At 38.8% G+C, this 27,569-nt stretch overlaps 2 protein-coding genes across 2 annotated transcripts; one reads left to right on the top strand and one right to left on the bottom strand.

The window, feature by feature from the left end:
- The first annotated feature begins 2,615 nt into the window (after nucleotides 1–2,615).
- LOC306762498 (C-signal) lies at nucleotides 2,616–14,137 on the top strand. The gene is made up of 6 exons (XM_079248978.1): nucleotides 2,616–2,787; nucleotides 4,336–4,387; nucleotides 5,564–5,751; nucleotides 9,307–9,462; nucleotides 11,563–11,673; nucleotides 13,631–14,137. The coding sequence occupies exons 1-6, from the start codon at nucleotides 2,647–2,649 to the stop codon at nucleotides 13,742–13,744; spliced, it is 762 nt and encodes a 253-aa protein (XP_079105104.1). The 5' UTR covers nucleotides 2,616–2,646; the 3' UTR covers nucleotides 13,745–14,137.
- Nucleotides 14,138–18,607: 4,470 nt separating this feature from the next.
- On the bottom strand, nucleotides 18,608–24,477 carry gal (galanin/GMAP prepropeptide; the record flags this gene model as incomplete). Its single annotated transcript, XM_079252974.1, has 6 exons — nucleotides 18,608–18,669; nucleotides 18,996–19,067; nucleotides 20,852–20,938; nucleotides 22,551–22,622; nucleotides 22,907–22,961; nucleotides 24,397–24,477. 6 exons carry the CDS (start codon nucleotides 24,475–24,477, stop codon nucleotides 18,608–18,610), a joined length of 429 nt encoding a protein of 142 aa, XP_079109100.1.
- Between the last annotated feature and the right edge of the window lie 3,092 nt (nucleotides 24,478–27,569).

The raw sequence follows: 27,569 nt of genomic DNA, 5'->3' as shown, positions 1-27,569 counted from the left end.
CATATACAGTCACTGTTGAAGCCAATAAAATGTAAAGATGCACATATGGTAAATGTTGTAAATTTTAGGACTTTTGAAATAAATCCTTTATCTATGCACAACTTACAGGGTGTGTGATGTGAGATGTGACTTCAGAAAAACGTTCCTGAAGCTGCGGACGGTCCATTGCTACTGGTTTGTGCAAGTCAGCCTAAATCATGGAAAAGATAAGAAAAACACTGGGCAAGCTCACACATGAACAAATGATCATCTATGAATCCTATTTACATTAAAATGATTGTAAGATTGTAAATCTTCTAACTGACCAACATGTTGGAGAGAATGGGTTCATCAGAAAACCAGGAAGCAGAAACTGAGCTGTGATGGCCGCCATCCGATGGACCGGGAAGAGCGCTGAGAAAATAAAGCAACCAGGTTTTTCCATTGACACATCTTCCCTCTGAGAAAGATGCACATAGGAACCATTTCATGGTGATACCATGTTCGTCACTGCAATGTGGACTCACCCAGTCAGGACGTGGTACTGGCTTGACTGGAGCTCCACAATGTACTGGGGATGCGTCAGCTGACTTTGTGTGGACTGACATGAACACTGGAACCTGGAATTAAAAGATACCAGTCCAAGTTAAGGTTAAGTTTTCCCTATAAAACCTCTGGATGTGCATACGACGCTGCAGACAATGGAAAGTGTTTTGTACCTGAGGTTGACGGGGGACAACATCTCTGATGGGACGGTCTGCTGGTGAAGATGAGGAGGAGGAAGAAACCCTGACATACTGACCTCTGGGGGGACTCCTGCTGTGATGAGAGTCCTGTCAGGACAGATCTGTCTTTCTGAAGTCTCCATAGTGTCAGTCCAGCCCTGTCTGTATTGATTATTGATCAGTTCTGACGCAGGGGAGGTCATCTTTCAGGAAACCTGGTGAAATGAAATAAAAAGGGACTAAATAACTGTTCACTCGGCTCCAACTGTGTGTGAACATGGTGGTAAAAATTAATTCACATCAATAAGATTTATATTAATTTGATATAAAGGTTTTCTTTTTCAGGCACGTGTTTTCTCGACTGTTAAACTTCTTTTTAACAATAGATCTAATGCATTAAAATATATATATACTGTAAAAATATGAGGTTTCACACGTGAAATAAAAAGTGGAAACAATTTTCGACAAGAGTATACTTATTAAGTGTGTTATTAAATAGTAAATCTTATCAAATTATTTTAATTATGCTAACGTTTGCTAATTCTAATGCTAACGGCTAACTTCTAAGTTTGGAAACGACAAAAATCAACTAAAGTCCGACGTTTTGTAAAGTGTTTGCAAAAATTACATTAAACGATACAATACCAGATACTTCTTTACCTTTCTTTTTTCTTTTGCGCAACTAAATAACAAAAACAGAGATGTACATTAGTCTTCAATCACTTTCAATGGCAGCTAACTGTCGAGAAAAATACGTTTGCTGCATTTATGTTACACCAAATAAATCGGACAATCATACTCGTTTTTATTAGTCATTATAATAATAATAATAATAATAATAATAATAATAATAATAATAATAATAATAATAATAATAATAATAAAATAACAACAACAACAACAATAATAATAATAACTTTGCTCTAATTTGGATATTTTGAGTATATGTCATTAACAGAGAAACACACATAGGAGTAAAGATTTTTCTGGTTATTTCTTATGGTTGCTTATTGTCGTCGGTAGGTGTGCAAATTCTGTTATCAACAATATTCATTGAAACTTTTAATCTTATGAATCATAGATTAATTCTTCTGACAGTCATTCTTCACAAAACATGTGAAACTGATGTAATTTTCTTATTTATAATGCCGCATTACCTGATTATTTTATTATCACTTTAATGGACATTACTAAGTCATCAAATACTTTGTCCATCCATCCATCAATCCATCCATTTTCTTAACCACTTTGACCAGTCAAAGGTCACGGGGAAGCTGGAGTCCATCCCAGCACTCACTGGGCGAGAGGCAGGGTTCTCTCCTTCACAGGTCGCCGGTAAATATAAATATACAGCATATTGTATGTATAATGCATTAAATTGTTCCTCAGTGATGTGAAGCAGTTCTACCGCTTCTCTGTATGTGTCTGTAAAAGGAAATATTATAAGTGGAAAAACACAGCCTTTATCACGGTTTGGTGTTTTATTTTTATTTTTAAGTAATTCATGAAAGAGTTAAATTTGTTAATTAACGTTTTAAAATTTTGATTAAATACGACTAAAATGGTCAAGAATTCCTTTGATCAGTAATTATTTGATGCGTCCACTAAACCTTGAGCTACGTTATTTATTATATTTTCTCGGTCTATGGTGAAGACATAAATTGCGAGTGATTGATAGATAATTCAGATTTCCCAGCTGCAGTGAAGGCAGCGTGGATGAAAGCAAACAGCAGAGGTCTCGCTCCAGCAGTGTCCAGGTGGACCATTATGGAGCCGGACACATGTGATGGTTGGAAACCGGTTGGAAAGTTGAATTAATTCATTCCTCTCTCTGCCACATCGGGGCGGTAATGCGACCTTCTTATGTATCTTGAAGAAGAAGAAGAGTGACTCTTGTTGGGTAACTGAGGCTTGTTGTTGTTGTAATGACCGTGCTGTGAAGATGACTTCCAGCCTGTGTAAATCCGTGCTGATAACCGGCTGCAACAGAGGGATCGGACTGCAGCTTGTCAAGCAGCTGGCTGAAAGCAGCAATAGACCCGCGACCATCATAGCGTCTGCACGAAACCCGTCCGGGTCTACGGTAATCATGGCTTGGAAGCAGAGGCGCCATAGGGGGGGAGTTAGGAAGATTTTAAGAGCCCCGTGACTTGATAGGGGCCGAAAAAGATGTACAAACTATATAAGAAAATCATTAAACCAATAATAAATACTTTTTTTCAAAGGTTGTAATAAAATTTAGCAGTAATATAATTTATATGAACCATTTATATGAAAATAACCTAGTTAGATTTATGCACTGTGATTTAACCCTTCAAAGGGCACTCAACGAAAAACCTTGAAATTAGACAAATTTAACCCAAAATTGTCTTTCTGGTATGAACCAAGACCTCCATTCTGTTGTTACATTAACAAACAAAAAGTGTAGAAGAGTTAGAATAGTTTTCATGCTGAATATGAAAGGAAACAAAGTGATAAAAAAAGAAAAAAGTCACTTGCCCCATAAAGGGTTAAACACAGTCCTAGATCTTTATAATTCCCAAGAAAGGCTCCTTTTTTAATCAGCTTGAAGCAAAAACATAAATCTGTAATTTGCAATCAAGGGATGGGGTCTATGTCATTGTCTTTCATAGGGCCCAAAATTACTGGTGACGTCCCTGCTTGGAAGTTCTGGTTCGGGTTACTTCTCTTTAACAGCTTTTGCAGAAGAAACAACAAACCTCCTGATTTACACCAGATGAAAGACTTGAAAGACTTTTCTGTTTATTTAAGTTGGTGCAGAGACAGCAGGTGTCTTTAGAGGGTTTTACCTCCAGCAAGTTGATTTTTAAAGTTTTATCTCCTGCCATGTTCTCTGTGACAAAAGAGAAATGACTCTTTTCCAGGTCATTTAATTCAGGCTTAAAGCTTTCCAGAGCAAAACAATGACAAAGAAATTACATTGTGAACAGAGACGCCACTTTTTAAGCCCCTTTAGTGTCCAGGGTCAACATCTTCATACCCAAGTCCCCTGTCCAGGAGACACCATGAGACCCTACAGATGTTTGCACACACAGAGAAGTAGAAACTTGAATACAAGACTCTTCCAAGTATTGGTGTCCCAACACAGTTCAGACCCAAGCAGTTATATAGGAGCTCAGAAAAACATGACAACATCACTGTCCACCAGTTTATCCAATGCAAGCAAACCACACCAACAAGGTTTCGTATGAAAGCAGAGACTCTGCTGATTAGATTTATTAAAACCTTTTCTATGATTTACTGTACTGAGCTCCACTTTCTGGATCCTCATGGTGTCTCTGAGATGAATTTGAGGACTGTCCCTGGATTCTCCTGACTCTGATAAAGATGTCCATCGTCAACATCAACCAATGGTTTCCTGAGATATTTACCAAAGTAGCACCTCTGATAAATCACTTGGAAATATGCTCAGGTTTCACTTTATTCACCTGTAGCACAGTTCTTCATATGAGCTGAGAAGAACCTTTTAGTCACAGAAAACTAAAATGATATTAGTTCATATTGCGTGACACAGGATATAAATGTATTTCTGTAGTTTGACAGAAATCAACTCAGCTTCAGTCCTCTCTGCTTTACAAACCCAAGTCACTCCCTTTTCTTCTTCATTCAGGCCCTGCAAGAGCTCTCCAGAACCTTTCCAGATGTTCATGTTGTCACATTAGGTGAGTCTGCACATGTGTTTTTCTTCTCATTTTTATTTTGAACCAGAAGTTTTGTTTGTTTGTTTGTTATTAGTGGGATTGTTTTTTTGTTTTTTTTGTTAAGTGGAGTCATACCTACAGTACATAGCTGACCGATATTTCTCTGTTTGGAGAATCCTGACAGTCTGTGAACATATTTTCCCTCGAAACAACTCAAACATGTCATTACAGCTTAACAGAATGTTGTTTCGAAAATATAGTGACAAAAAGCAGAAATGATGCAACGTGAAAACCTCGCCTCACCTGGTAGGAAATGTTTTCCCCGGTGTCTAGTGGTAACAGCTCACTGAACTCTTTAACACTGTGAGTATTATATTTATACATAGTTTCTGAGATCTTTTAGCATCATTTTATAGTGAAACATTTGCTCCAAACAATGTTGTATACAATCTGAAACTTGTCCTAAACTACAGTGATTCTGACATATGACACAGTAAGAAATGGTACACATGCAAATAAAGGCAAACAGGCAAAGACTTCAGGAAAAAATGAAATACTGTGTCCATTATGGCTTGGCTCAGGCATTAAATGGTTAAAAGTGAATAATTTCATTCAGCGTAATTTGTATCATGGCACGTTACAGTCATTATCAACTCAAATCACTTTATTACAGTTCAGTCAGTGTTCACCAGAGGTGGCAATTCCTGGTCCAGAAAGTAAAAGTCCTGTTTTTAAAAGCTGTTCCGACCAGTCACCAAACAAGCTGAAGTTAATGAGCAGAGTTTATTTTCCAGCTAAACGAGCCTGTTAGAGAAAACACTTGTTCTGAATGTACAGGTAGATCCAAAAACATGGCAGGACTTTTAATTTCTGGACCACGAATTGCCATCTCTGGTGCTCACAGAGGCCTTTTGATTTTAAAAAAAAAAAAAAAAAAAAAAACGGCCTAGCGAAGAAAAGCAATGACTTGCAGAAAGTATATCAGTTCTGTAACATAAATGTATATAAATAAGTATGTAAAATTGTAAATATTCTGCTTTGAAGTTTTGGGAATAAAATTGCAGACCGTGCAGATTTTCATCCAGATATTTTGCAGTACATGACCTATGACCTCCGTCTATCTCTTTACTGTCCTGAGACGGCATCAGTGCAGACGGTGCAGTTCGTATTTGCATTTTTTTCTGCTTTCCTTCCCAGATGTGGTGGACGGACAGAGCATCAGCTCGGCCCTGAAAGACGTCCGCTCCATTTTGGGAAATAATGGCCTGAACTGTCTGATTAATAACGCCGCTGTTGGATTCTCTACAAACATCAACAGCGTGACGCCAGAGGACATGATGAGGACGTTCCAGGTCAACAGTGTTGCACCACTCTTTGTAACCAAGGTACCGCATGTCAACACGCTGTCAGCGGAGCAGTACTGAACAGAAACGGGGTTGAGATCAGAACCTTAGCTGGGCTCCATCCAGCGCTGAAGTAAACTGGAGGCATTGTTTAAAAACAAAACATGTCACTTATAAAATATGCTGTAAAGTTATGCATCAGCCTACCTCCATCCAAAACAGGCGAAGAAGAGTCATCATCCAGCAGAGGAGCATCAGCTGCTTTCTACATGTTAAAGTACAAATGTGGTGCGAAAAGACAAGAAAAACTGATGGGAAAGTCGGATTAAACCTACAGTCAAATAAAAATTACAGCAGTAATGTATCTCGCTGCTGACCCACTGAACCAGGTTTTCCAGATCTTGAATATGTATCCCAAAAGATTTCTTCAGTATATAATCCCACTTCCGTAAAAGTTAGGATTCTTTATTAAACATAAGTAAAAATGGACTGAAAGGATTTCCAGGTCTCATCAGGCCACATTGTAGTCCCAGAAGAACACAAACTGCATACCGGATGTTGAGGTTGAGACGCATTTCCACTTTACAATAAAAGAAGCTCCTTATAAATCTGATGGCAGCAACACATCTGTGCAAAGTAGTTCCAGGAGGATGTTGGGCATTATGTAGCATTGCTTCTTATTTTAACATCTGTCTGTAAACATCTGGGAAATGAGACCATTTGCCGGAGCTTTGGCAGCGGGATGTTGCCCCATTCTGGTCTGGTGCAGGATTCTAGCTGCTCTACAGTCCTGGAGCTTCATTCACCTGGATATGCCTTTAGATAAAGCTTTCAAATATTCTCGTTTTTTTGTTTTTTTTTTCCTTTCCTTTTCAAAACTGGACTGGAAGCTGGTGAGGCGTCAGGCGGAGGTCTGTTTCCTCATATCTAGCTAAAAGCTTCCTGTTGCCGCCATCTGTTTTCCAAAACCAGATGCTTCATTATTTTGTTCGCGTCAAGCTCTGTTTTGTTTTTTTTCTTTCAGCTCTCAGGGACAATGCAGATGTGGACAATCGTGTTCATGCTGAATCTATGATATGTCCATTAAAATGAAATAAACTGAGAGGAAAACTTGAAGCTGTGGAAAGATTTGATGTAACGACTGCTTTGGTTCACAGCCATCTGGGCCAAAACACATTTTTCCAAATTGAAGTCAGTCAGTGAGACGTCGCAACATCTTGCTGCGGCCCACCAGACCAGTCCATGTATGAGACCAATACATGTATGATGGGAATTCAGGACCTGAATGTCCGGCAGCAGGTGCAGAGGGACTGAAGCCATCTGCTCAGTGTGGTCAGCAGGTGGAGGCAGCGCTGCATCACAGAGCTGAGACGGACAGTAACTTTGTTCATATGCAGGTGAAAAGTGGAGAAAATCATTCCCACTAGCTCTGAGGAGTTACTCCTGCTTGTTCTGGGAGGCAGAAAGTGCTAGAACTGCAACACGGACGTGGGCCTTAAACTATCCTACTGCAGTGGGATAAAATGTGCATTTACATATTCAAAGTAGGTATTTGTAAATACATTGTGTGGTATGTTTAAAAGTTTTATATAAGTATATCAAACTTCTTTTCAAAATTCTAGTTTGTGATTTTGTAAATAGATTACAGTCTAGTGTACATACAGTATGAGTTGACTTTTAAAATACTTTTAAGTTACAAGTATATTTAAGTATTTAAATAATGTGCTAAAAGTGTAAATATGGTAAACAAACTTACTTTTGTAAGCTTTTGACACAATCACTGCGATCAAATGGGTCCTAACCTGAGACCGCTCACCTGTCAGGAGATCCTCATGAGCAAACTGCTCCAGTTGCCTCTTGGTTTGAAGGATGCTTTCTCCAGACGGCATGTTTCAGCTCCTTCCACTGATGTTCAGCAGGATTTAGATCAGAGCTCATAACAGTCCAGTGTTTTGCTTTTAGCCATTATTGGCTGTTTTCAGTTGTGTGTTTTGGGTCATAATCCTGTTGACCTGTAACTAAGACTGAGTTTTCTGACACTAAACGGCTCATTTTGCTCTAGAAACCCTGTGATTTCATTGTACCCTGCAGAGATGTGATACACCCAGTGCCAGATGCAGCAAAGCAGCATCAGAACATGACCTAACCGGCAGCCATGTTTCCACAGTGGTGACAGTCTGCTCTTCTTGGTGTGATTCCTTGTTGCTGATGTGCCTTGCCAAAAAGGTTTTGTTTTGTCTCATCTGACCAAAAGACATTTTCTCTGAAGCTTTGCGGTTTGTTGATGTGCATTGTGGCACTTCATACTAACCCACTCTGGATCTCACAGCAATGGATGTTGAGATCTGATGTAGGTTGACCTTGGAGTTCACCTTTGGCCTTTGGAGGTTGTTTTGGGCTCTTTGTTTTTCCTGTCCTCTCCATCCCAACCAGTCGAGGCAGATGGCTGCCCTCCCTGTGCCGGAGGTTTTCTTCCTGTTAAAGGGGAGTTTTTTCCTTCCCACTGTCGCCGCGTGCATGCTCAGGATGGAGGATTGGATCGAAGTCATGACTCGATGCAATCAGTTGGTTTCTGTTATAGGATATGTATGAATTGGCTCAAAATAATGTGTATGTTGATTCGTGTATGTAAAGTGCCCTGTGACAACATTGTTGTGAAGTGGCGCTATACAGATAAAGTTGAATTGAATTGAATTTGGTTACCATTCATATTATCTGTATCTACGATTTCTCATCAGTTTTCCTCTTGTCACGTCCAGGAATGTTGGCTACAGACCTGTTTCCCCTAAACAGCTGAATAATATGTGCAAACATAGTCGCAGGAACATCTAGTTCCGTGTACATAGTCTTTTAGCCTTTACCTTAAACATGCTTGTCTACAGATTCTTTCTTATTTCCTAAGACAACTCTGTGCTTTGCTTTCTGTGGTCCACCAAACGGCACAGTGACTACTGGTCAGCCTTGAAATAGGCAGACTGACTGATAAGCTTGAAGACACCAGTGATGCTTAAGTCCCTCCCTTTCCACGTAAAGATGCCTTTTGTTAATTTGTTTTGGGATTTGTAAAAGTGTTCTGCTAATTGTAGTTTGTTTCAGTTCTCTTAAAAGTGTTTCCTGAAATGTAAATTTCCTCAAATAGGAATTTGTTTTCATTAATTTTATTTTTTTTTTCTAAAATGTATATTTGTTTTCTAACAATATAAAAATGTTTCTTGAAATATCATTTTGTTTTTAAAAAAGTCTATTTGTTTCCTCAAAAGGGAATTTGTTTTCTGAATTTTGAAATTTGGTTTTTATATTGTGAATTGGTTTTAACATGTAATTTTGTTTTTGAATTTCAAAAATGTGTTTTTTGAAATTTTAATTTGTTTTGCACTTCCCAGCCACCGTAGATTTGGCCCAAAATGTATCTGAAGTCTGGTTAAAAAAAAAGAAAAAAGTTTTAATGAAATGAACCCATTCTCAGATTGTCCTCTCTGTTGTATCATTGTCACCTTTTATTAAATTTAGATTATCTTGTTTCTGTTTCCACTTTATGAACCATAATATTTCTTGTTTGTATGCATGCAATGATCTTCCTCTCTGACTCATCATCAGGCGTTCCTCCCTCTGCTGCAGACGGCTGCAGCTCAGTCGGCTGGGATGGGGATCCACAGAGCAGCCGTCATCAACATCTCCTCCATCCTTGGTTCTATTGGGCTGAACTGCGGCGAAGCTGCTAAGTTCAAGAGCTATGCCTATCGCACCTCCAAGGTCAGAGCACACCTGAAATACAGACACAGGAGTCAGGCTGGAAATATCTGATTATTTGTTTTAAATTTCAGATGTAAAGATAGTCAGAGGTTCACCAATCTGACCAACTGGATCTAAAAAAATGTGGAACTTTTTTTTTTTTTTTTAAATTTAATTTATTTCTCACATGGTCATACAAAAGGTAAAACAAGACTTTACAGTACAAAAAAAACAAAACAACAACAAACAGAGCACCATGCTTGAAAAGGAGCAGAAAAAAGAAAATTTCTTATAATATCTGCCCCTTTTTTATAGGTGGAGTATGTAAGATTTTCAATATTTTAAAAATAAATTAACTAAAAAAATAACTACAATCATAATTAGATAGTTTTTTGAACATGTAGGTTCCAGTCTGTCCATTCTTGATGCGTTCTTAAATTACAAGTTTAATTAATGACAAATGACAAAAAGCACTTTTTTTTACTGGTAGGCAAACATTTAAGAAGGGTCTTTGTCATTAATTAAACTTGTAACTTAAAAACACATCAAATATGGACAGACTGGAACCTGTGTGTTTTCAAAAACTATCTAATTATGACTGTAGTTATTTTTTTAGTTAATTTATTTTTAAAATATTGAAAATCTTACATACTCTACCTTTAAAAGAAAGCATAACTCACCAATAAATGGTTATTGGTTTTCTTAGCGATACTCAATGAAAGAAGAAAAAAAAAAAATTATTATAGCATAACATGCCATAACTAACTACTTCTTCATCTTCATCTTCAGCCGCTTATCTGGGGTCGGGTCGCGGGGGCAGCAGCCTAAGCAGGGAAGCCCAGACTTCCCTCTCACCAGCCAAATTTGCCAACTCTGTGGGGGGGATCCCGAGGCGTTCCCAGGCCAGCCGAGAGATATAATCCCTCCAGCGTGTCCTGGGTCTTCCCCGGGGTCTCCTCCCAGAGGGACGTGCCTGGAACACCTCACCAGGGAGGTCCAGGAGGCATCCTGACCAGATGCCCGAGCCACCTCAACTGGTTCCTCTCCATAACTAACTATTTCAGAAAAATGTTCTTTAACGTAAAATAGATTCCACCAGCTACACTGTATAATATTATTAGATGTATTAGGTGCTGAGAATCTCTGTGTGTCTGGGACAAGGCGAAAGGTCCAGCTGGATGCTGGTGATATTTTCGCCCTCAGGCAGCACAACATTAAAACAAAACATGGTTCTCTACTGGAATTCACCATGGGCTCAGGAACAGTTCCAGAAATCCCAGTCACGGTGGCCAGTTTAAAAGCCTGCATCTTTGACAGCTTCCACATCTGGGAAGACTCTCCATCAATGCTGAAAACTACAACATGGAGAACATGGATGCTTTAGAGCAGGCGTCACCAACTCCGAACATCAAGGGCTACAGTCCTGCAGGTTTAAGTGTTTCCCTGCTGCAACACACCTGACCCAAATCAACGGCTCATTAATATGCAGGTGCAGAAGATGACAACAAGTTGTTGGACATTTCATTTGAAACAAGAGTGTTTTACCAGGAGAACGCTAAAACCTCCAGGATGGCAGGACCGGGGTTGGTGAACATTGCTTTAGAGTGACGTCTCTTTCATGGAAGGCCTTGCAGATTTCAGCAATACGTGCTGGAGGACGTCACAAGGGAGGCTGAGCCGGGTGGCCTGCATTCAGACAGGGGAAACTTGGCTCCAACGCTGCTGAATTCTCTAAGGTTCTTCTGATCTGAGCTTTGTCTGGTCCCTCACGTAGAGACCTGTTTGACATGGGTAGTCTTAGGAGGGGCATGAAGCACCTGCCCTCCCCTGCCTGAAGGTCATGGCTCAGGCGCGAGCTTATAAATGTTGTTTATGTTTTATTGGGAATAAAATCGATGAGATTGGTCAATTATTCCTTTCAAACCTTATTTGCACTTTCCACATCCCAAATTTATTAGAAATGGGGTCGTAATTATGTGAATGTTTACATTTTCTTTGTTTATTTCTTCGTTTGTATATATCTTGTCTTTGATTGTAGATTAATCTTTAGATAAATGTGTAATTGTCGGAGTTTCTTGTTCTTTTTCCGTTCTCCTGCAGTTTCATGTGTAATCTTTCCAGGCAGCTCTGAACATGGTGACAAGGTGTCTCGCAGCAGATTTGGGATCAGATGGAATTCTCTGCATGTCTTTGCACCCAGGCTGGGTCAAGACTGACATGGGGGGGATTCATGTGAGTACCAAGGAAACCATTAACCTGAACAGAGTTGTTCTGCCAGACAGAGCTGAAAGTTTTTCATGAGAGGAGACGCTTTACACTAGGCATCTTCAAATGGCGGTCCGCGGGCCACCTGCGGCCCAGAGCCAACTTCTATGTGGCGCAGCTTATGTGAAAGAATATAGATATTAATCAAGAACCTTCAGTCATTTCTACGCTGATTAAATAGCCTACAATTCTACAGTCATGCAGACCATGAATGCAACACTTGGTTGCCTGGCAACATCAACCCCAGCGCATGTTGTTGTGCTTTGAAGTTGTCAGAGTAGCGCTCGCAAGCATGTCGCTCTCCTTCCCAAAACACAAAATTGACAACAAAAACCGCAGATTTAACCCCACCTGGACTGATAAGTATTTGCTTATTTTTTATCCGTCACATTCGAGTGCCAAACCGATTTATTTAATATGCAATGAGTGTGTGGCGGTGTTTAAAAATTATAATGTGAGGAGGCACCACATCGAGAAGTTGAGCTTGATATGATCTGTGTCTACATGATCATTTATGTGAAAAGTTAGGAGAAAAATAGGCTCGGACTAAAATTTTCATTCTTTTATTTTGTGCATTTGCCCTTGTCATGTGGGACTGAAGTTAAAATAGAAAAAATTACTTAAGTAATAATAAGTACTTAAACTACTTATTTTTCAAAATGTAAATGTGTCTTTTATTTATTTATTTTGACTGATTTTCCATTTTTTTCTATTTTCTCTTACTTTATTTACTGGCTCTGATAATTTTGTTATTTAAAAATCTGGCCAATGTGAATATATAATAGAGTAGCCCTGCTTTACACCCTTACATTCATCAGATTGGAAAATACTGGAGGTTTTTTTATGTCTTAAAGTAGCCTAGAAAGCATCATCTAAAATAAATGTTTTCTTTTTATTTTCCTGGAGGCAACATTAGAGCATTGTGAAACAACCATTTTAAAATGAACTTCTAAAATAATCTAAGCTTTATTTTTCAAACTTCACACAAACTACATGTGAAAACAAAGATCACAAACTTTTACTAAACTAGAAGCTAGAGTCAGATTTCAGAATTTGATCATCATTGTTTCATTTTATTAAATGTTTGTGTCAGTTTTCTAGATCTTTCCTGATGGAGCTCCATCAAGCAGTTTTATCTCTGTCGTTTTCATTCATTCTGTTAATGGAGGAAAATGTGGGGAAATACTGAGTAAAGCAGACAAATTCACTCTTATACACTATGCCCCACAGCAAGATGTTACTGCACCAACATCACTTTAATATGTTGACATTTAAAAGATCAGAAAAGATAATTATAAATGATTTTGATCACTAAATAGACCTAAACACACAATAACAACATTTCATCCAAACAAGTTAAGTTCATCATGGAGGCAACATGCCATTTTCCATCAGTTGTCTTAAACAGGTTTTCATTATATTATTAGTCAAATCCTTAAATTAAATTGTCATAAATAAAGGTTCATTTCCCTTATAGTGTGTATTTTTCCAGACAGAAATGGGAAAAAAATATGTTTTTAGTCTCTTTTTGTGGAGCAAAATAGCAAAACTGTTTGAAAAGGTCCACTGATAACGATTTCAGTAAGACTTTGAGTCATGTGACACATTAAAGCTTTGTTATTGGTTCCCTAAAGTCTTTCCTCCTTCTCAAAGTGTTGAATCATTCAAAGAGGTGAATTTAGGGAATGTGTAAGGCTGTACACTGGTGTGTTCCCTTCACACAACAAGTTGTAACCATGTATGTAACATGGTGTTACATTTGTCCCAACTGAATCTGGAATTAAGAGATTTTAGGACATAAGGACAAGTTGTGTCTTTGTTCAAACGGCGGTATTTTGTTTGTTTGCTTCTTCAGTCAGAAGTGGACTCAGTGGGTAAAAATGTTGTCTGAACCTGATAATTAATGTCCACATGTGTGTTTCAGGCTGAACTGACGGTGGAGGAGAGCGTTTCTGGAATGATGTCCGTTCTCTCCAGCCTCACACAGTCTAACCACGGAGGATTCAAAGACTATCGTGGACAAAACTTACAGTGGTGACTGACAGCTGGAGGATGTTCATCCATCATCAGTCCTTCATTTCCAGCTGATACATCAACTTTATATGTTATTATATTAATTCTGCATTTATTCCAATCAAAGCACTGAATATGAAACTGTGGATTCTGGTTAGTGACACTAAGTCACTAACACAAAAATGTCTTCGTGACTTAGTGACTCACGAAACAACAAAGTGTGTTCAGTGAGAGGCTTCTTCAGGTCTGCTGTAAGACTGAAAGAAGATCATTCCTGCCAGCAGCCTCTGGAACAAGACTTCCTCTAGTTAATTATTTGCGACAATATTGAATTTCCCTTTAGGGATTAATAAAGTATTTTTCTTCTCATTTCATTTTCATTTCATTCATTTCATTTCAAGTTGTTGTTTAAAGTTGTTTCCTGTCAGCAAACATGTCGCATTTCATTAGTTTCAGTGCTCAGTGTACCCTGTTTGTGTTTTTTACAGTGAAGTTTAAGTTAAATCTGTTGGAAAATAAAATGGATATGTTCTGACACTCATCATCCAGCCCCTAACTCTGGGGTCGGTCCTGGCTCTGTTCCTTTTCACACTACTGCAGACTTTTCATACACCTCCACCTGTCACCTGCAGAAGTCCTCTGATGACCCGGTTATTGTCTGCCTCATCGCAGATGGGATGATAGGGTTTACAGAAAATGTGCAGGATTTTTAGACTGGTGCCCAACTCCATGTCAACAAGGAAAAAAACCGAAGGGCTGGTGGTGGATTTCAGTAGATGGGCTAACTCCTCCCCCCCTCACCTCAACACCAGTGAAAATGTAGGGAAACAGAGATACAGATGGTGAAACCCTATATGCATCTGGGCTGGTCACTGAACACTGCTGCACTTTACAAATAAAAGGTCAGATCAGACCGTACCTGCTGAGGAGACTGAGACCTTTTGGGAGTGCAGGGGGCACGTCTGAAGACCATTTTTGAAACAGTGGTGACATCAGTTTTATGGAGTTGTCTGCTGTAGAGAGGAGGAAACTAAAGCTGATCAAAAAGGCTGGCTCTGTACTGGGATGCCTTTTGGACCCAGTAGAGGTAGTAGGACAAAAGCAGATAAGGCATAAGCTGTCATCCATGTTGGAGAACAGATCCCACCCCCTCCAGAACACTTTGAAGGCGATGCAGAGCTCCTTCAGTGACAGATCTTTACCCTCAAATGTGTGAATGAACACAGATCCCTCCTTCCTGCAGCAGTTGAATGTATAACACACACTTCTCCCTGCAGACCAAGACACATTACGCACAATAGAAGATATAAATGGTATATATTGTAAATAATGTACAAAAGAAAAAACAATTTAATGTTTTTATTATTCTCCTTATGTATATATTTTCAAAATTTTATGTTCTATTTATAACAATTTCTCTGTGATTTTACAGTTTCACTGATCCACGTCTTGCTGCTGTCTTACCGAATAAAAATCTTATCTTATCCTATCCTATCTTATATTATCAGGTCAACTTGCTGTTAACAAAAATATCTATAATCAGCCAATCGCATGGCAGCAAATTATTAATAGATAACTAGAAGTTCAAACTTCTAATTATCAGAGAATAAAAAATGTGATTTAAGTGACTGAAGTTTGCATGCTTATTGGTCTGAATATTTCAGAAGCTGCTGATCTACTGGGACTTTCACACACAACTATGTTTGCGGTTGACCCAGACCGTTCTGAAAAAGAGAAAATATCCAGTGAGCAGCAGTTGTTTGGACCAACATATCTAGTTGATGTCAGATGTCAGAGGAGAATGGGCAGAATTGGTTGGAGGTAATGGAAAGGCAACAGGAAGTCAAATAAGCACTTGTTCCAAGCAAGGTACACAGAACCACAACATGTCCAACCTTGAAGCAGATGCATTACATAGCAGAAGACCACATTGGGTACCACTGCAGTCAGCTAAGAACAGGAAACAGAGGCTGCTATTTACATAAATAAATAAATAAATATTTTCTTTGGAGACAGAATTTTAAAAGGTAATCATTGTGTTTGTTTCCAACAGACTGGACTACTGTAAAGCATCCTTAAAATGAGGTTAAATTTCCACAATCAGTCTCCAGATAGTGAAAATGCTACAGCACATCCCCGAACTGGATTAAGAATATTCACTTCAATACAGCTTTATTTGTACAACATCACTTCAAAACAATATCATCTCAGGGCACTTTACAGACACACCAATTCAAGCCAAATCATAACAAATAGCCTATATAAGGAAAATCAACCAATCTCCCGTCCTGAGCTGCATGAGGCGACGGTGGGATGGAAAAATCCCTTTTAACGGGGAGTCAAAACCTCCAGCAGAACCCGGCTCAAGGAGGGCAGCCATCCGCCTCGACTGGTTAAGGTGTAGAGGACAGGAAAGAGAGATCAACATGCACTGCAGCTTTTATCCGGAAAGACTTGCAGAAACGGGAGAAATATGTTAAGAAGTCAATACTGTCATATATGTATACATTAGAGAAATTATGGAAATGTAAGATTGGTTTAATCGCGTTTTATCTCTCATATTTTATTTCATGTCTGCTCTTACCACTGTTATTTGTTGATGTCATCTAAATTTTTGGTGCAGCATTTTGCTCCAGTGTGGGTGTTTTTTATGTATTCACCAAAACTGGACAATAGAGATAGCAGAACATTGTCTGGTGTGATTCTCCATTTCAGCTCCACTTTCAAACGGTCGGGTCACAATTTGATGGAAATTACATGAAAGCATGCATCCATCCTGCCTTGGACTAGTGCTTCAGGCTGCTGCTGGGGGTGTAATGGTCTGGGAGATATTTTCTTGGCACACACTGGGGTATTGTGTAACTTCTATTACTGACTTGATTACTGTAATGCATTCTGGGATCAGTCAGGCCTCCCTCACTTACCCACAGCAGGTGCAAAATGCTCCATTACTCCAGTTTTAGTATCGTTCCACTGATTTTCAGTAAAATTTCAAATTGATTTAAAAATTTATTTTATTTGATGTTAAGTACATTCATTGTGCCTTATCTTTTTCACAAAAAAAAAAAAAAAAAAAAAAAAGATGCATCCATGTCAACCATCACATCCTCATTATTCGGCTGACCAGAGGTTTGTGCACATGTCAGAAAGTGAGACTAAACTCTGAGGGGAAAGTGTTTTGTGTCACGCTGTTTAAACTGGTTGTCTGTGGACATAGTATATTTCCTGAACTGCTTGTTTAATATTCTGGATTGTGAAGAATTTGGCAAACTCATTGCATGGCTTGGTGGAGTAAAGTTACTACTAACACTATTCTCTAGTAGCAGACAATACAGCAACAAAAACCCTCCTGTTACATCAACATGGGTCCAGTCTTAAAAAGTCCAGTATATATTTGGTCCAAAAACACAACTTGTTTTAGGTGAAAATTGATGGATTTTTATTTTTTTCTTCTCAGTGAGTCACCATGGAAACACGATTTTTCCTCCGACTGTCTTTCTTTCTGTTTTGTGGCTGGAGGAAGAGGAAGCGTGACGTTATCAAGCCCATTCATGCTCCCTACACACAGGTAGGTGCGTCTCTTTCGGACGTCACTGTCCTCATACTGTCATGCAACTTTTATGTTGGTTGTTCAGCAATACAACCACCATAGGCCAGTGCAGAGTCCAGAGTTCACCTTTAAACTTCAGACAACAGCAAACATAGTGATGGTGGAGGAGAGGGAGCACAGCAGATGGTTGAGGTCGGTGTGGCACTTCTTCATTGGTCATGTCGCTTGTTGCACATCAGCTATGCTGCTCAACACGATCGCCTCCATGATTTCTGTTTGTAGCCTACTGCTCCATCTGTAGCTACAAGAACTCTGAAACCCAACCAAATTACACATGTAAATGATGAAGATGGAGGAAAGACTCCTTACATGTTTATAGTGCAGATTATAGATGGGCTAATTGGTAAAGCTTAAAACTTGTCGTCCTTTAAAAGAAAAACTTTCCCTAAAGGCTGGAACACTTCTTTATTCTTTGGTGTTAAGCACACACTTCTCCTGCAGATAGTCCAAAATGCTGCTGCTTGGAACACATCACACCACTTTTAGCAGGTTCGCACTGGCTACCTGTCCATTTTTGCATTGATTTTAGGATTTTGTTTTTCTTTTTATATGTGCATTTTTATTTTAACTGGCACAGAAATGAGTTATTTATCCAGTCTGCTCCATTTTTATAAACCCAAATTATTCCTGAGATCATGGAGCCAGATGTTCAGTAAAGTCTTGCTTAAAGCAGAGAGGGGATCAGGCTTTCGTGGCTCTCAGACTCTGGAACAACCTGCCACATGATATTCACACTGCAGCCTCTACAGTCTTCTAAATCCTTCCTGAAAGCTTACGTTTTACCTTGACTTTAGTTCAAGTTCAGTTTGACTTTGGTTTCTCTTTGTTTTAGTCATTTTGTTGAACATGTTTGCTTCAGTTCATTTTGTTGGACGTTGTCTTTTTACATAAATCTGGAAAATACTTTGGTTAAATTTCTTTCTCTTATTGTAGACATAAATGTGACATTGATAATGACAGCACAAATGTAGCAAATGGGATTGCAATGGGAAGAAATGATTTCCAGTTTCCCAGTGAATGTGGTGCCAGTTGTTTATTTCACTCCATTCTCTGCAATCCGACAACAACAAGATGACAGAAAACAACAGACGTCCTCATGACTTGCGTCCATCAGCGGAGGATACAAAGATTTATTTACACAACGGGAAAGGAATATCTGATCTTTTTATTGTGACACAATTGGAGCATTGGTGGAGTTACAGTCATGTGACATTCAGGGCAGCAGGAGCTCAGATATACCAAACACAGAAGGAGGTGAACGGAGAGGAAACGGACACGTTAGGGAGAGGTCAATTCTTCTGATGTGACAGAGGGAGGCAGGCTGTCCAAGGCTCCCATCTCTGAAACACACAAACACTGTCAACACCATGCAAACATCTCACGCACATGTTATCAGCTTCCAGTGCTCATCAGCATCGAGATGATTCCTCCCCTCTACATAAGCATATCATTTATACAAATAAATTCCATTCTCATGAACTTAACATAAAGGTAAATAAGCCTATTTAACCCACTTTAAATCTAAAATTAAAGTCCAATATCTGTGCAGCAGCTGAAAAATGTGTGTAATGAGAAATGATTGTATCAGGTTTTATAAGAAGCTGATTTCCTCTTCAGCAAATGAAGCTTCAATCACCTGGTAGCTCATCAGAAATCCGAAACTTACCTTTAAGTTTGAGATATGACAGGAAGTCGATGACGGTGTGGATGATGTCTGCGTCTCCTATCCTCAAGGCTTCTGTGGGAACAAAGCAAGTCCAGAGAGGGGTCAGCGTAAATCCAACAGAGAAAAAAATCGTTCAGATTCTGGTTGCAGAGCTCGACATCATCCACAGCCAGTGTGGCCAGTAGATTCCTAAAGTTACCAGTCAGTCAGAACTTCCATAACCCAAAGTGTTGGGGGGTGGTAAATAATCCAGATTATTAGAGGAGCTGAAGGCATTTAATCAAACATAAACGTGATTTATATGTGATGGACTGGCGACCTGTCCAGGGTGTACCCTGCCTCTCGCCCAATGACTGCTGGGATGGGCTCCAGCTTCCCCGCGACGCCTAATAGGACTAAGGGGTTCGGAAATGAAATGAAAGAATGAATATACGCGTAAGTCAGCTGGTAGCTGCAGATGTGTGAGACATCATGGAGCAGTGTTGGAAGGAAGGGATTTGCTTCATTCATCATACTGATGGGGGTTCAACTCTTTCCAAAGATTCAGCTGCCTCAGAAAAGTCGACTTGCAAATAACTTTCCATTTAGTTTCACTTCCAGTTTTTATTTCGGCCAATTTTAGCAATTTTTTTGTTAGAGAAAATACTATTGTTGGATCAGATTGTTGCCGAATTAAATCTTTAAAAGAAGAAGTTTTAAACAAATCAAATGAGAGCTTTGAGAGTCTGAACTTTGGGAATGCAGGTGAATGTTTTCGTTTTAGAATTTCTGCTCTCATCTTTTCAGTCTCCAGCATGATTTAAAAACAGGCAGATGTTTTGCTTTTTTGCTATTTTTTTTTACTTTTCCCAGCTGTGTTTGTATTTTAATCCGTCTCCCCATCTCTATGTATTGCTGCCAAACTGGTCAGTACCTCGACCCTGTCTTTGCAGCTCCTAACCTTTGTTCCTTCCTTTATTCTCTGTTTTTTAAACAAAATGTTATAAGTTATTCTAGCATGTGATTGTCTGTGTGATGTTGTCAATTCTGAGTGGCTGCTGAAAATTCAATTCTCCTCAACGGGAGTCGACTCTTCTCGTTCACCACTAAGATGCATCACTATATAGTCACTACCAAGGTGGCTGTGAAATTATATTTCTACCAGACAAACTGAAGTTTGGGGGGCTTGTAGTTGTATTCACATCAAACATGATTCTAGGGGTGGGAAAATCGAATTGAAAAATTGAAAATCAGGATTTTTTTGCTTCACAATTTTAAAATCGATTTTTTTTTTTTGTTTGTTAAAAAAAAAATCGATTTTTTTTTCCAAACAAATAAAAATAAACCATGATAAAAAAAATTTGTCATTTTTATTGTTTTTATTGATCTTTTTACTTGTCTTTTGGGGCGTTTTAGCAGTAGAATGATGATCATGGCTATCGTGTTGTTTTTTTTCTAATTGAATTGAAAAAAATAAGTTTTATACATTTCTTTTGTTTTTAATTTATAAAAATCAGCAATATCAAAGAATTGTGAGAATCGCAATTTAAATCAAATCGGCACCCAAAAAATCGGAATCAAATCGAGACAAAAGCGTATCGTCACAGCTACATGATCCAGATCTCAATCACAGTAAAGAAAAGTTGGTGCGGAGCAATTAGCTGAACAAGGCTGTAAAACAAACCAGCTGTCTAAAACAGAAACCTGTCAGTCCACATTTTACAGCATGACTGGGCAGAGAAAGGCAAACATTTAGGGGAAAAGTTGTAAAACTGTAAAGTACTGTAAATGCTTGGACAAGTACAACATGTTAAACCGTTTACATGTTGTTGAGTCAGCTTTCAGAGCAACAGAGGACATTTGTTTTGCAGACAGACCTGTTCTGAAGTCCTCATCCTGGCCCATGTCCCTCTTCCCAGCCAGACCCGACTTCTCCCCCAGAGTCCTGTGTCCATCTATCCCATCTGGACAGTGAGGAGTGATCACAGTCAGGTTCAGCAGAGTCCACAGGGGAAAGGTGCGATTTAAAATTTCATTTTCAACTTTTATTTTCCAGCTACTGAATTTTCCTCTCAGTCGTCTAAAGCTGAAAATATTTTCTAATGTTGAGGATAAATCCTCTGTTTCAGAGGCCTCATACGGACACACAGACATCCACAATGCACACCTGCACCTAAATCTGCTGGAAAGAGTTCACAGTGGGATCATTCAGCATGGTATTCTGTTCGGTAAAGATTCGTTCAGTTTCCAGACTGGTACGGACCACCTGCAGGGCTTGGCTCATGGAATTGCAGAAAAAAAGACGAACGACACACGTTTCAGACAGGATGGACGGCAACAAACGATGGCAATGCAAGGTGAGGGTGAAAACACACAGGGACATAACAGAAAAAGCAAAGCGGTGATGAGTTTTCATTTTGCTCGTCCCAGAAACTCAGTAAAGCTGCAGAAAGGAAACATGAGTGTGTGCTGCTAGTTTTCCTCGCCGAGTTCTCAGGTGTGTGTCTTTATTTTTTAAGTTCACACACTTGGCAGCACTTCAGCACCTGAGTGGTCATTACCGGTGCGATCAGGGGAATGAAGTTAAGTGGAAACTCTTCTGACTCATCTGGGGCACCCATTACTGGCTGAGGTGGCGCTTGAACTTGGACCCCCGGCCCTGTTTGTGTGTGCTCTGAGTTTCATGTTTGATTCCAGTAAAAAATAATAATAATAGTGTTCTTGTGTAAGTATTAGGTTCTCCATGTATCTCCCAGGGCCTTTCAGGTTCTAATCTTTATATTTATTTGTCCCCCCCCCCCCCCCCCCCGCCCCTCCCCCCCCCCCAAAAATGGAGGTATCTTCTTTTCCTTTAGGTAAAATTAACATTAGATGGAGGGTCCCACAGGGCCGCTGCTAGACATTTAGGTACCACAGGTACAACAGGTTTGTGGTGCCCCCCCAACACAAAGTTTTCTGCCAGGTTTTTATCTTTATTTCCAAAGTAAATTCTCTCTATTTATCCTGAAGCACCAGTTTCATTTAAGAATTATATAAAATTTTAAAGATGATATTTTTTCATTTTCATAGAAAAACTTCAATCCGGCTCAAAACTACTAAACAATAACAGAATTTTAAGGATTTTAATCTGTTAAATGGAAGCTTAATTACTTATGTCACTCCTGTAATCCTCACTTTTCAGAGCAAAATGCATGCACATGCCTGTACAAAACTTACTGTTAGGAAAATTCTAATTAAATTATAATATTTGTGAGGATGACAAACTGTGCCACATGCAATAACACAGGCAAAATGACAACCAGATTGAGAGATTACAATCTTACAAAAATGAACGAGGTGTAATGTGAATAAGGTAACAGCCCAATGTGAAGAAAACCACAGCAACACCAATCGCTGTAAAATGAAAACATAAAATCTTGTTTTTTGCTTAGCGATAACAGACAGCGATGCAGAAGCAGAGACAGCAGCAGGACAGCAGCCGTGTCCTTCGGAGAAAGCTGAAATGTGGGATGTTGGGATGAAGCAATTCCTGCTCCGACACCAAAGCCCTGCAGCGGCCGGAAGTTTCTATCTTACATTGTGTGACCAGCTCGTCTCTGCCTCTGGCACTGGGGGAATCCTTTATCTGAATTAGGTGATCAATACGACCTGAAACACAGGATGAGGCAGGGGCAACCTTTACCTGGGCTTCACACACACGCACATTCCCCCACACACACGCACTTCTGGATACCTGAATGTTCACTTAATTTGTTCTCTTTAGAACTGAGGTAAGTTTTTAATTGCATGCAGTGATAAGGGGACAAAAACACAACAACAGAAAGATGAGCGTCACCATCTCTTCTGTAAACCTGCTTACATTCCAGCAAAACTAAGATACACCACGTGTAACAGTGTGTAAAAGCCTGTGTGTGTGTGCAGGTTGTACTTACGAGGACCTAACAGGTATCCAGCACTGTTCAGAGTCCAGCCTCGCTTCTCCTTTGCCTACAGGATGCAGACGTATGAATTCTCTCTGATTTAATCATAAGTCTTTCATAAAAATTCTGATTTATTTCAATCACAAACTAAGAGAGGAAGGGAGATCAGTACTGCCCTTTTCTTAAGCAGCAAGTCACCAAAAATCTGCAACTCTTCTTTGTTTTCTAGGTTCAAACCGTATGAACAGAAATACAGGAAAGAAAAAAAAAACATGGTGATAAATTGATTTTAAATAAATTAATTAATTAAAATAAAATAAATAAAGTTTTCAAGCTTGCTACTTCAAAAAATCTAACAAAAAATATATTTTAGGTTTGCAGGATAAAATTCTATATTTAGCAATGTGAGTTAGTAAAAGTTTACCTCTTAGTTCAGGTTCACGTCACTGAGAAGTGATGAACTGAAATGCAGCAGGAAGTCGGTGTGGACAAATGAGTTTCACTTTTATGGAGACCAGCAATTGGTTTTTGGAATTGGTTTCAATTGGTTTCAACTGGTTTCTTCACATCAGGAGAAAAATTCATCAGTTTTTCTAAGTGAGGCGAACCTGAAGGCATCATGTGAAGCATCTCTTTCTATCTCATTGATATTGACACTTTGATCACATGAAGTTTCACTGACAGCAGATGATGCAGTTCACTTAACTTCTAACTCACATTGGTCCAGTTAATTCAGGTTTTTACAATGTTGTTTGTTTGAAAACTTTGACTTTTTTTGGTTTAGTGAAGCCGACTTGTTAGTGTTTACAGTGAGAGCATGGCAGCGTGTATGAATGTTTCTCTTTTTGCTGGTTCTGTAGGATCAGACGCGGTTCTGTTTGGACTCTCATGAGACACATGAAACATCTCACATAATGTATACATTTATTTATAAATTCATTCCTTCTTTTATTGATTTACTTTTCTTTCTTTTTCCATAAACTTTGACCCCTGGGAGACTAAACCAACATGAACATGAATTATAAAACATTTCAACTAAAAATGCAGCTGCTTTCAGTTCAGAGTCATTATTAGTTTGTTAATGAGTTAATTGTGAAAGATTTTTTTTTCTTTCTTCTCCTCTTTATTAAAGTGTTTGACATTTAGTATTAACTGTTTTGTTCGGTAAAACAATTAGATACACTTAAGTTATAAATGTATTTATAAGCAAGTTATAAATGTATATATAAATAAATAACTGCTGTCTAATAATTATTTATTGATCAACCTTTCATGTAATTTGATTTTCATTCAGATATAACATTTGATTTAATTTCTTTCGGTGCAAACTGTCACAGCAGATAAACAGTAGAATTAATGAGGATTAATCAAGTTTTTCATTTGATGTCTGATGAAGTCTAATTTTTTATCACAGCAATATCACGTTTTCCTGTCTGTACTTCTTTCTCTGATCAGAAACGACACAGAGAGAAGCATAAATCTGCGTCACTGTTAAAACTTACCGCAATGACCAACCCGATGGTCTCAGACAGGGTGGCGCAAAATATTAGTGACACGCAAAAGATCCCGAAACACCTCTGCATCTGAAAGAGGACGAGAAGAAGATGCAGGACAAACTTCATCACACACTCTCTATCTTCCTCACACACTCTCTATCTTCATCACACACTCTCTATCTTCATCACACACTCTCTATCTTCCTCACACACTGTCTATCTTCCTCACACACTCTCTATCTTCCTCACACAGCCAGGTAGAGGGAAGTCAGAGCTCACCTTTGACTGGAGCTTCCCTCCGGATGAACGACTCGAAGCGGCAGCAAAACTTGCGCGGCGCGTTTGGTTCAGATGAAATGAAGACTCCGTCCACCTTTTATGGTCCCTCCTTCCCGACCCGCTGCCGTCAGCAGACCCCAACACACACACACACACACACACACACACACACACACACACACACACACACACACACACACACACACACACACCCTTCCCCCTCCTGCATTCAGGATGGGCAGGTCACGAGCGCTGCGCATAATAACACTCAATAGAATCACACAATTTCCCCCAGAGACAGGGGATTAAATTTACACACAAAAAGAAATCACCTCTTTTCTTTTTTATGCATTTCCTCATTTCAGTTACTGGCTGAGCGTCTCACACACATTGAAATGTAAACATGTCTTATCCTCATTTATTAATTTATTCATTTGTACCTGATCTGGATGGAGAGGTGCAGAATTCTTTGCTTCTCAGACTGTGGTGAGGTTGTGATGTGGTGTCTCAGAAGAACTCAGTACTTCTGTAAGCTTCACCAAACAGCTCAAAGCTGCTCTCTGACAGTGATGCACATCAAAACAGCTTCATCTTTATATAAGGATAAAAAATAAATAAATAAAAAGCTGAATCAGAACCAGCTGATGAAGCCCACAGAAGGTAATGATAATTAAATTATAATTCTTATAAAATCTTGCAAACAAATAATCGTGTTTGCACACAATTACCTTCATGCAAGATTCAGAGCTTCATTAGATCCAATCACAGGCCTGGCAGGCACAATCAGCTTTTTATTGCTGTAATTGTCTAGAAATGTTTTTTTTCTCTCTCTCTCACTCTCTTTCATATAAATGAAAACACACAAATGCACCCACATGGTGAACAAGCCATCTGCCCAGCATCTCCACCCTCCTCAGCAACGGTTAAGTCTCCTGGAGGAGCAACAGGACAGAAAATAAAACAGATTCACAAGTTAACAGGTTTACACATATCTGAGCTTTTCATAATTATCGCATGATGATTATGCATTCTGGATGAAGACGTGTTTCTGTTTTCATACAGCATATGGCACATTCAGAAAAAAAACAGAACAATATTGAACCGGTTTAATCTTCTCTAACTTTATTAGAGTGATGGAGTCTGTCAATCAGAACTGCTTCAGGAAGTTTGTAGAAGTATATATTTCAGCATGTAGTCAATGTTTGTGATATTTGTTGGTCTTTATCTGATTACAAAAAGTTGTGGATTTCCTACCGACTGACAAATCAATATAATGTCTCTATGACAATGTTTTTGACATCACTGATCAAAAACTGAAAAGAACAAAGAACAACCAGAACACATGTGTTTACATAAAAGAGATTTTTATTTTTACATTGATCAGAAGTTTTATCTAAACTGAGATTCCTTATGAGTCAGACAGCTGTGTTTTTTGCTAAATCTGATTTAAGTGAAATTTGTGAACAAAGACATCTTTGAGGGTCAAGAACTTACCTTTGTCTGGTCTTCAAATCAAAACAACTGAGGATGAGAAAAAGATTATTTTTGATTTTTGATTTTTAAAATATCTGTGACCACCACCTTCATGTTTTAATCTTTAATGTCTGACCCAAGAAATACTGGACAGAAAGTCTTTTTCCCGCTTATCTGACATCTTTATTTGCCTTTTCAACAACATGTTGAAACACAGTTTGCAAATATGAACAGTTTACTACCATGTGATACGTCAGAATTATTCTAGTGCAGTATTATCTGCCAGGGGCAGAAGACTGGTATTAGACTGTACACAACAGGATTTAGAAGAAAGATTTTACTATAAAGTGATGCGGTAGGTTTTAGAAACTGCCTTTAATAAATATAAAACATTCGATGTTCAGTCTTTATTATTTATTCTACTTTTCAGTTAAAAACCATCAGAGTATTTTTTTTTAACTTGCAGCTGAAGATACTTCAGGAAAGTTTAGAAATAATCTGGACAGAGGAACATGGACGTTGTTAGGACCACCCCCAAAATGTAATCATGAAAATGAGTAAACTAAATTTATTCTCATGCTGCTCTTTACATTATTGCCTTTTTTATGCAATCCTGTGACATGCTCAGTAATTACTGATTCTGACATCCCCAGTTGTGTAATTTCTGTGTTTTACATCTGTCCTTGAACACAGCTGGAGTAGCTGCATGTAACTGCGTGTCAGCCTAAGTTTTATTTTCTGCCCTTATATGGGCAGTTTAAATTGCCTTCTTCTGCTGGCTTACCGTTCATGGACATCGTCGTGCCATTTTTAGTTTAATTCATGTCAAAGTATCCAAACGATGCTGTAGTTATTCCTGGTGGAATCTATATTTGACTTTGTTTTAAGAGTTTATGTATATATCTTTTGTCCTTGTGCCAGAGAGACTGAAACAGAGGTCCTGAAACCGCTGTAGAGGTTATTAGCGCAACTGTAGGTTTTCTTTTTTTAATACTTTTTATAATTTACTGCCTGGTAAATACTGTTTATGTTTTGTCTGTTTTTGTGATCTTTTTGTTCTGTGTTTCTTGGTTTTGCGGCACCACTCCAAGACAAATTCCTTGTTTGTGCAAACTTATGTGACAACAAAGTCTCATTTGGATTGTTTCTGTCTTAAAGCCACAGTGTGTAAAATAAATCAAATATCAAAATCAATGATGGAAAATCTAGCATAACCATTATGGTGTGTAATCACTACAAAAATAACTATAATTTTTATTGTCTTGGAATGAGCCATTTGTATCTACTTGCTGTAGGTTCATATACATGGCAGCTCCCATATGTGTACCCCTATTTTCATTACAGTGTCAACGAATGCCCAGAAAAACACGAAGCTTTAGAGCTGCAGTACCATTTAGGGTGCTTTTTGTGTAACACCCTAAATGGTG

The sequence above is a fragment of the Telmatherina bonti genome (assembly GCF_933228915.1).
Source record: "Telmatherina bonti genome assembly, chromosome: 2".
NCBI lineage: Eukaryota > Metazoa > Chordata > Actinopteri > Atheriniformes > Telmatherinidae > Telmatherina > Telmatherina bonti.
Note: the sequence above shows the minus strand (reverse complement) of the source record. Positions and strands in the feature narration are given on the sequence as shown.